Here is a 10,659-nt window from a genome sequence, read left to right as displayed (position 1 = left end):
AGTGTAATCCTACCCAAGTTCGTCTTTCCTTGCATACAAATATCAAAGCCTTGGTGTAAAGGTCTAGGGAATTCTGAGGGCTGATCCATGTTTTTGCATGCTCAGAAGTTGACAGAATTAGCTGTTTACTCCATAGGGCTGGAAACAGACAAAATGAAATACCTTCTTGCACAATTAATAATTCATCAATGAAAGAAAGAGCTTTAGGATATCATTTGGAATGAAAACTGCTTAATGTAAGCCTCCACAATTCAGTCTGCTACTTACAAAGTTAAAGGAAAGGATTCTTGCTAGTTGTCCTCCCTTCAGGAAGAAAAACTCCTCCTCTTGACCCTCTGCATTTAGGAACAGCATGCATTTTGGGTAATTAAAACTGATGAGCCTGACAAACATTCATCTCCAAAGAAATACTCTGCAGTAAACGTAAACTCTCGAGATCCTTCCAGGCATACCAGCACAACTGTCTCTTAAAATTTCTTCCCAAGCCATCTGGTGCCTTATCTTTGTAGCCAAGCCATACAATAACTTTAAAAGAAGATTGTTTCTAGAAGGCTTTCGTCTCAGGACTCAGATCCTCTTGGAAGTCTCACAGCTCACTCTGAAACTGTCAGCCAGGCAGCTTGGCTGTGCGGATGCTCCACTTCTTTCTATCATGACCCAAAATGTCCAGCTGCAATTCTCTGGGGGAGATCTCAATCTCATGTGGTTTTCAAAGGGAGTGAAGGGGTTACAGGGAGAAGCTGGAGATGCTCTGCACTTCCAAACAGGGATTTACACTCCATTAATTTTCTCTGTGACAGCGAAGGCTAAGTGGCATGACACGAATGTGGTTACGAAGGCTGCAGCTAATTCACTTCATTCGTGTAGCTCTCTTGCACCTGTAGAATGGATGGATTCCTGGCACAGCCTTTGCCATGAGGAAAGGTAGTGAGTGAGAAGGCAGAGAGGTGTGGAATAGAGGTGGCTGGTAGAAATGGGAGAGGATCGGCTTTGCAGATCGTCCAGAGCTTGCTCTCCTTTTATTGCATCTGAGCCTGTTCCATCTCTTACACTCCATCAGTAAATTCCTACTGGGAAAGTGCCATTTTCCTCTCACAAGCAGAGCTTGAGAGTAAAGCTAGGTAACAAAGCCAGGGCAGTAGGCACCTGGCAGCAGAGCAGTGGCCTGGGCACAAACCTGGAGTGACAGATCCTGAGCTGGCTGTGCCTGGCTGCTTAGAGACATCATGAGAAATGGGTACATGGCTGCAGGCATTATACGTCTGAAAACAGAACATGCTTGACCCTCACTCATCCATGGCAAATACAATATAGCTGGGGAGAGACCAAATCACCTCTTAGGCTTTTGTCACATGTTTATATATATACTGTCCACTGCCTAGACATCTGTCGCCCGTTCCTCATCAGTGCTGTTCTCAGAGGTATAGGAGTGTAAGAGACTCCACCTTGATAACGAAATACTGCACTGTATGCATGCTTGTCAGGTGGGTATTAACGAGCATGCTGTGGGGCTGTAAAATGCCTGCTGGAAATGGCACAGCTTCTGTGTATCTCTAAGTGAATTGGTTTTAACAGGAGCCTGGATTAGGAGTATAACATCTACGTTTTCCAGCTATTGATGATACTGTGATGGTTTGATAACAAGAGCTGAGTCCCTAGCACCATTCAAACACAACACTGCCAACGTTTCCTCTGGGTAGATGCCTTTGCTTTTAGCTGGCTACCTTGTGACGCCCTTAGGGAAGAAGAGCTCAGTATCTGTAAAGCTGCTGAGCTTTTTCCTACTCTAGCAGAGGGTTGTATCCTATTATCTCTGGAAACAATCTTCTATTTAGGGAAAGAATGAAAACAACCCTCTTAAAATACAGTTTTGCGCTTTAATGATCTCTACACTGAAACATGGCATCATATATTTATGCTATGTGTGAGTTTAGGTGGGAGGGTAGAAATGATCACAGGTCAGGGCTCTGTGCCCGTTGCCAAAATGACTCTCTGAGTCCCCTCTTCATATGCTGATGGTAATATCTTAGAGCAGAGCCATTTCAATAATTTGTTTATATGAATAAAAGTACATGGCTCAAAGAGTAAAGATTTTTGTACCTGCAGAATTCCCACCATTCCCAGGTCACCTTTTGGTGTGGGATGACACATCTGATCTGCTTAGTCCTCCTGCTAACGTTTTGGCAAAGACACCTGGAACTTAGCAAGGCTACACATGTACGTAATATCAAAAGTCAAGAGGAGTGCATTCAGGCTGTTCGATTTATGGGGTGTCAAAAACAAAGGACAAACCAATACAATGTTTCACTTGATGGCTTAATTTGCACAAATCCCCGGAGATCCAGAATTGTTTCCCAGCTACTTCAGGACCTGCCCCAGATTGCTGCCTGCAGTAAAAAGCGTTGGGGATGGGGGTCTGTAAGTGCTTGTCAGGCCAGAGGAGCTGCAAGGCTGTAGTGGGACCCAGGGGCTGGGCTGCTCAGGGCATGCTGTCCCACCCTGCAGATAAGAGGTGCACGCCGTACATGAACGGTCAGCAGTAATGCTGGGAGCCGGGGAGGGGCAAACTGGAACCAGCACTTCTAAACAGAAAGCCTCAAGCAATCATTACGTCCATCCGTGCTGACCTGAAACCAAAAAATCCCACACATTCACAGCACCTACGTGGGCTTTGCTGATCCTCCCATCCAGTCCCTTGTTCCTACTCATGAATCTGTTTTCCAGGGTCAAAATTGTTTCTAAGGTGAACAGAGAGTCAGTTCCCTTGCTTGTGAGGAGTGGTCTAAGGGATGTGTTTTCTTTTCCTCCATCTTCTGTTCCCAAGTGCTAATTCCCCAGTGTGTGCTGAGACGAATCCTTCTCTGCACATCACTGCCCTTTGCAGGAACTTAAGTGGCTGCTGTAGATGAATTATTCTGTATATTTAAATCCTTATAATCTGGATCAAAAGAGCAGGCTTGGCACTGAAAATCAGTTTGAAAATTAACTGTACACCATGAGCCTGCAAGTCTCAGCCTCTCCAAAGAAACAGGAAAAGATTAAAGGAGCTTTTACTAAAAAAATAAAAATAAAGAACATCCTTAACAGAAATAGCCTTTAAAGAAAATCCTTTATGTGAGGAGAACATCTTCCAAAACTGAGAGAAATAAAGCACAGGGTGGTATTTTTGTTGCCAGAATAGGCAGAGAAGCAAACCAGGCTGAGATTGGCTGTTTGAGGGGAATTAAATCTTTCACTTTCTGAGCACACAGATTAGACACCAGGAGAAAATATGTTTGCTGTCTTTGGTTATCTGGTGGCACTGAAGAACAGCCATCAAAGGGAAACATCTGCCTCCTGGGATAATCATCAGGCAAGAGAATGGATGCAGCAGATAAAGGTAGGTGACACCTGCCTGGAGAGGCAGAGCAGCAAAAGAACAAAGATTAGTGACTGGGGATTGTACTCACCTGTGAGGAAAAGGTAAGTAGGGTGAAAAGGAGTGTGAAAGCTGCAGGAAATGTGGTCTGCTCCTGTATTCTTGCAGCCATTTGTACTGCCTGAATTCCCTACTAAAGTTTTGCTGTTGTGACTGAGTTCTCCTTTTGTAGTTTACAGAAGAGGCATTTGCAACTCAACTTTTGCAGTATTTATGTAGGTAAAATTCTCACGTTTTTCAAGGGGATTTTTCCATAGTAGTTATGGGCTCTTAGAGGCTGCTTCTGTCCAGGTGAGGATTGAAGCCTGCACAATTACCATACTGTAAATATCAATAGATCCTTCCTAATAGGAAGGTTATTTGAATTTCAGTTTGTAGCTTAGTTTCTCTAATCTCCACATAACCTATTTACTTATGCTACATCTTTCATTCTGCACTTCCTAATCTCCAGCTGCAGAAATTCAAAGTGCTGCACACTGTGCCACTTTTCAGTCAATAGAAACAACATTGTTATAGGCAATGCTGTGCTCCTAGGACCATCAGAAAGCCTGGATTTGGTCCCAGGAACACTTCAGGATCCTCTCAACTCTGACCCATCAGATGAGCCTGTTTAGTTACTCCACGGGTCAGCTCCTCACTTCTGAAGAAGGAAGGTTTTGATCTTTCCTTCTCTCCTGGTTTATGTGTGCCAAGGTTTCACATCAGAGGCAGAACCCGTGATGATGCTTCTTCATACAACACTTCAGCCCATCCCATCCAACCCACCCATGTCATAGGTATGAGCTGCCACGTATCACCCATGCCAGCTCCTGAACTCCTTAACCCCAACCCTAGAGCCAAATTAACTGGTTGACTGGTAGAAATCTGAGCAAGAAAGTAAAGCTTTGACAGACTTTTTAGAGACATAGTTCAGTGGGCATGGTGGTAATGGGTTGATGGTTGGACTAGGTTATCTTAGTGGCCTTTTCCAGCCTTAATGATTCTATGGTTTTCTTATCTCAGCTCTTGCCAACACCAGCCCTGGTGTGAGGGGGGTGGTGAGGCTCAGCCCAGTGGGACACAGGGTGCTTGTGAAATCCCATCCCGGCATGGCAGCTGCCCCAGGGGCACACAGATAAAGCAGGAGAGCTGTTTCCCAATACCTGTGTGAAGGAGATGAGCAGGGCTGCGTCCCTCACCCATAACACAGAATCAGCTCCATGTAACCCTTCTCCCTCTGCTCTGACTCAGCTCTTCTTTCTGTTTCCTCAGGCAACTCCGCTCTCTCCCCCCAGCATTGCTCAAGGCCTGCTACTCCCATGCATGCCCCACCTAAGTGCAGGATGTGGCTTATGCTCCCAGATCTCATCCATGCTCAGCCACAGCATATCCCCCTTTTCCAAAGACGAAAAGCATTGGGGCATATGTGAGAAGGATCTAGAAAACCGACAGGGGTTCAGTAATCCCAGCAGCCCAACAGACTGGCATGACAGCACGACAGCTGATATTGCATTGATGGTAAGGCAGAGAAGGCTGAGAAAACAAAGCAGTCTCACCATGATGCAGTGATGTTTCAAGATACCCATTTATTTTCCTTCATCCAGAAGACCCAGGACCACGATGGCTTTTCAGACTCTATCAGGACACAACAGAGCATGGGAAGGGTTGGGATGTCATACTCCTTCACAACCAGCCAGAGAAGGCTGTACAGCAGCCCCAGCCGGCTTTGCAGATTGCAGTTAGTTCAGAATAGTTTGGTGTCTTTCCTATTCTAAGGACTTCTTTCTCAGTGTGTGTGTGCACGAGCAGGAAATTAGCCACTAGCACAGGAAGATCATAGAACAGCTTGGGTTGGAAGGGACCCTAAAGATCATTTAGTTCTTTGCAGCACTAGCATCACATGTGGTGCAGGCTCACTCACAACAGGTGAGTGCATGGAGACACAGCCTTGTTTAGCTATTGTGAAGAGCAGTTCCTTTGCAAATAACTGCTTGCACCAGTTCTAAAGCTGGATGCAAAAGACCCAGTGCTGTTGTTAGAACTGGCTCTATGCTGGCAACCCAAGGCTGGAAGCACACTGGCTTTGCTGAGCCTGAGAAGGCAGCATGAGTGAATTACCTTAAATTAAACACAGTTCATACATAGAGGCATAACAGAGGCACAGTGGGAGATTTGTGCCATTACGGGTTTGCATTAGAGATGTGCTGATGTAGAACTCTACCAGTGTGAGGATTCCTGCACAGCACTCAGCTGAGATGTGACCTCCTCCCGGTGCAGGTGATGATCTGCTTGCATGTTCTTCTGTACTGATCACGTAAAATCTGCTAACGGGTTTGTAGGGCTTCAGCAGATAGTTTAGAATACTTAGGAGGTACTGTTTTGTCTAGAAGTGAATTCTGAACTGATTACTTTAAGGCTTTCCCTTTCTGCAGAAAGTAGTGGTGCTTCAGTTCTTTGTTCCAAGGGAAGTGCAAGTGATGGGAACTTGCACTTCCACATCTATTTTCTTTTGCCTCAAAATTTCATAGCATCTTTCCTCATGCTGGGGGAAAGAACAACCAGTGCACAAGTGTGATGCACAGCAGGAGACAACATTGAGTTGCACCTGGCTTTAAAGGATGGCTAAAATTTTTATCTAAAGCTTCAAAATTGTAAAACAAGACTAAAAAGAAAAGAAAAAAAGACACCTTTTAGATAAGGAAATAATCTTTCTTTTCCCTCAGGATGCTGAAGATAGCACAACACAAAAGTAACTCTAAATAAAGTTGCTTCAAGTGCTTCATGTCTGAGAAATGCAGAAGGAAAGCGATGCTATAAAAATGTTGCACGTGGGATTCTTTGAATATGCGTTCACTTCTTCAAGATTCCATAACCGGCATTTTTCTTCTTTTCTTTTATGCAAGAAAACTCCACTCTGCTGCCAGTGAGTGAGGAATTGGCTCCTCTCCCCAGAACCTCGGTCTGCCCAGGTGTTTCGGACCCGCCCGCCCCATCCAGGCGCGGTACTGCCGCAGCGAGGACTTTGCCTAGCGAAAACTTGCGAATCCGGCGTTCCTCCGAATGAAAGAAAGTGACATGTTGGATGAGGGGGGTGGGCGGGAGGAGAGGAAGGCTGTCCCGCTTCTGCGGGGCGGGATCTTTTTCTCCTGCTTGATCTATGGAGCCCGCCCCCTTAAATTGGCTCCCGGGAGCACCCCGTCCACCAGCCCGACGGGGGGAGAGGCGGAAAGCGAGGGAGTGCAGGCAGGCGGCCGGCCGGCCGGTTCCCCCGTCCCGGCCCGTCGGTCCGTCCCGGCCCCTCCACCCCCCGCGCACCATGCGCGGCCCCCGGCGCCCCGCGCCCCACCGGCCCGCCCGCCCCTAACGCCGCCCGGCTCCGGCGCTTCCCCCGGCACTGCTCCGGGGGGCGGGGAGGGGGAGAAAGGGGCGAGAAAAAAAAAGAAAAAAAAAAAAAGGAAAAAAAAAAAAAAAGGAAAAGAAGAGCCTAAGCAAAGCGGGGGAAGGCTGCTCTCCTCTGAGGACAGCGCGCAGCACCATGCAGCTTGCGCCGCTGGCGCTGGCACTCACCACGCTCTTCATCGACGGCTTGAGGACGGGAGCGAGGAGGCAGAAGCTGCACCCCAGGCAAGGTACGGGGGAGCTCGGGGAATGGGAGGCGGCCCGGGGGTGCTGGGCTGCCGCCTCTGGGGGGCGAGGCGCCCGACTCCCCGCTCAGGGGCATGTGCCTCTCTTCCTTTGCAGCGAAGCTGCTGGAGAAGCTCAGCGAGTACGAGATCGTGACTCCTACCCGGGTGAATGAGTTGGGAGAGCCCTTCCCCACCGATGTCCACTTCAGACGGAGGCGGCGGAGCACCAACGCTGCCCCCGACGCCTGGACGGCCGCCGCCTCCTCATCCTCCTCCCCTAAGGCTCACTACAGGCTTTCCGCCTTCGGGCAGCAGTTCCTCTTCAACCTGACGGCCAGCTCGGCCTTCATCGCCCCGCTCTTCACCGTCAGCATCCTGGGCGAGCCCGCCGCCGAGCAGCGGAACCTTTACGCCGAGGCTGCGGACACCGACGTGAAGCACTGCTTCTACCGGGGGCACGTCAACGCCCGGCCGCGGCACACCGCCGTCATCAGCCTCTGCTCCGGGATGGTGAGCCCCGGGTCCCGGCCCCGCCGGGCGCCCAGCGGCGGCGAACAGGGGCGGAAGCGAGGAGGAGGAGAAGGAGGAGCAGGCGAGGGAGGGTGGGCAGAGGGAATAGGGGCCGGCCCCTTTCCCCCGCCCTCGACTGGGGCTACGGGATGGGGCCGGCTCGCCCCGGTTTGGTCTTTCTCGCAGCCCACTTTTATTATCCCGTCGGATTGGGGGAAAGCCCTTCTGCTCCGCGGGTTTTGGGGCAAAAGTGCCACCCAGCGGCACCCCACCACGGAGATCACTGGGTGGGGAGAGCCCTATTGTAGAGCCCCCAGCAAACCGCCTGACACCGACGTGCGTCCCTAAATCTGGAGCGATGGCTGAGGGGTCCCCAGCAGTGCTGCCCTCAGAGCCTTCCTGCAGTATGGCACAGAGATGTGAGCTCAGAGGAGATGAACGCAGGGTGCCTTGCAGCCCGTCCTGGTGCTCTGCTGCACCAGGGGATGCTGGCAGAGGAAAGAGCTGAGCTGGTGCGCATGTGTGCCTGAGCAGGCCTTCCTCCAGCACTATATCCCATGTAGTTATCCTGTTTCCTAGCCTAGCCTTTTTTTTTAACATCTCTGTATTCATATTCATATACAACTAACTGACAGTGCTTCCATACTGTGCACTAAAGCAGTGCACAGGGATTTCACTGTCTGGATGCCTCTCTTGGGTCCTCACATCTGAGTTTAAAGCCTGTTTCACGGAGAGCTGCTGCATGAAAAAATGGTGCAGTATGTTAGGGTTGTGCTGGAGCATTATGTCTCCTTGGGCAGGAGTGGTTCAGTCACTGGCATAGGGACAAGGTCTGGCAGGTGTCCCCCTCTCATATTCCCTCCTACAAATTAAAACCTTGCTTTTTGAAAGCTTCAGAGGGACTGCTGAAGGAGGCAGGGCCTGAGCAGTGGGGTTGTTGCAGACCCAGCTCACCCACCTCCCTTGTTTAATGTTAGCCTGCTGCATGGCTTGTCATTGACTCTGTTCTTCTCTGTCCCTCTCAGCTAGGCACATTCAAGTCTGATGATGGGGACTATTTTGTAGAGCCACTGCTGTCACTTGAGCAAGAGTATGAAGAAGAGCACAACAAGCCACATCTTGTCTACCGACATCGGACACCTCCAACCAACTCTTCAGGGGACAGGCAGACTTGTGATACTCCAGGTACTCATTTTATTACTGTTCTTAATGACTTGGCCCTTACAAAAGAGAGCTGATTTGCAGTAAAATATCACCAGGTTTGTGTGGGGTAGAAGAGATGTGAGGTTGAGGATTCTTCTGGAGATGGTTCCGCGTGCGCTTGGAAGAGGCATGCAGTGGTACTGCTGCCCTGAAGAGACGTGTGTGCCTGTGCTTTCTAGTAATTGGTTATGAGGAAGTTGTGGTCAGGAAAAAAATGTTATGGTTTCTGTTTCATCCCTGCTGTAAGGTTGGCAGGAGATCCTTCGGGCTGTCATGCCACAACTATCCAATGAGCCTTTTAACCTGCTTTCTGTTCCCACCTCCATGTAATTCCTAACCATCCCAATCTGATTTGCTCTCTGTCTCAAATTCTGTTTCTGTCCTTTTGATGACATTGTTCTGTCTTGGTCTTGCTGTGTCCCCACTCGCCAGACCTGGCTGCAAGTTGCAATGTCTTATTTCTTTATAATGAAAATGAAAAGGTACTACCACCAACCCTGGCAGTTCTGCCCTTATTAATCACTTTTCCATGGTTCATTCTCAAAGGCTCTCTTTTTTTTTTTTTTTTTTTTTTTCCTTGTGGCCCTTCCTCCACCAGCACCATCTCCCTGACCTCTTCACTCCCTTTTTCTAGTCTTTGCACATATGAAAGAGCACAAGCCTTTTTATCTCCTCTTCACATGCCTTGGTGAGCAATAGCTTTGCTCCTACTGTCCCTATTATCTGCAGTGGCCTCCTGCTGCTCTGTGCCTCCTTGACTTCCTGATTTTCACAAGTAATCCTCTCCTTTGGCAGTAAGGAACCTAAGTTCTCTCTGAGGAAGTTTACTCCTTCAGTGCCCCGTTTCACCTGCTGTCTCTCCCTCTTCCTTTGGCCTGAAGCTAGATCTGCAGGAGCTGCAAAGCCTAAATAGAGTAGACCTTGACTGGCTTCCCTTGTGTGGGCTGAGAGTCTCTCACATGCTGCAGAGCAGGTGGAGTTCCTCAGGAAGCAAAATTAGCACAGGAAGAGAAATGTGGTGCTGGACTTGGTTTGTATTTAGCAGGTGTGACTGGTTTGGCACCTGTACCTGTGGATTGTGGCCATGCTGTTGAGTTGCTCTTGTGCTTTGTGACAGTTTAGAGCTGATGTGCTAATGGCATGTGTTTCATCTAGAAGACATGTAGATATGTGTCCACATGCAAACATGTACTGGGGGACAGTGGTGCCTCTCACAAGGCTGTTGTTATCTGTTCTTCCAAGGGTTGCTGCTGGACTATGCCATTCTGGTTTCTCTCTTCCAGCTGTTTCTGCTCCCTTCTTTGAGATCAGATGCAGGAGACTCAGAACAGTTGGAAAGAAACACGGTATCTGGCACAATTCATCAGTAGCCCTTGGAGGAACGGAGCAGCAGATCACAGGACTCATTGAACTAAAGGTAGCTGGGAGGGCAATTGCTTGACTCTGTGTAGTTATAACAGCTCACTGTATTTCTCCCCCTACTCCCTCCTTATATCATAGAATCATAGAATGGTTTGGGTTGGAAGGGATCTTTAAGATCATGTAGTTCCAGCCCCCCTGCTGTAGGCAGGGGCACCACTCTATATGTATCATATATGAAGAGCATAGCTTTTCGTAAGAGGAAAAATATTGCTCTTCACAAGTATAATACTCTATCCATGATATTACCTTCATGGTGTACCTATGTTCTCTTCTTTTCCAGAATACTTCTTGCTTGCCTTTCTTTCCTTTCTATTTTCAGCTGTTTGCTGTAGTGGAAGGAGGAGGTGTTTGCCTTCCAAATGCAGGTGTAAGAGTTCCAGGTAGCCATGATGATAGCTTTGCTTTCCACACCATTGTCCTCACCTTTGTCTCTTCTCCTTACTGCCATCCCTACCGTTGGAAGGGAGTGTTCTTTTGCTCAAAGAGGAAATTCATGCGAGG

General features: G+C 48.6%; 1 protein-coding gene across 8 annotated transcripts in view; it reads left to right on the top strand.

Annotated features, from left to right (window-relative positions):
- Positions 1-4,983: 4,983 nt before the first annotated feature.
- ADAMTS9 (ADAM metallopeptidase with thrombospondin type 1 motif 9) overlaps positions 4,984-10,659 on the top strand; it is a 66,612-nt gene continuing 60,936 nt past the window's right edge. For 6 of the 8 annotated variants that reach the window (XR_007379236.1, XR_007379235.1, XM_048957114.1 and 3 more), the window contains exons 1-3: positions 4,984-7,026; positions 7,139-7,533; positions 8,559-8,718. Coding sequence is in view for 5 of the 8 variants with exons in the window: in XM_048957114.1 (XP_048813071.1) it covers positions 6,933-7,026; positions 7,139-7,533; positions 8,559-8,718 (649 nt within the window). In the remaining 3 variants the exon portion in view is untranslated. Of the gene's footprint in view, positions 7,534-8,558; positions 8,719-10,037; positions 10,154-10,659 lie in introns of those variants that run through there. The other 2 variants (XM_048957116.1, XM_048957119.1) reach the window with 2 other exon arrangements.

Source organism: Lagopus muta, chromosome 11, assembly GCF_023343835.1.
Source record: "Lagopus muta isolate bLagMut1 chromosome 11, bLagMut1 primary, whole genome shotgun sequence".
NCBI classification, from domain to species: domain Eukaryota; kingdom Metazoa; phylum Chordata; class Aves; order Galliformes; family Phasianidae; genus Lagopus; species Lagopus muta.
This window is presented reverse-complemented; position numbering and strand designations above follow the sequence as displayed.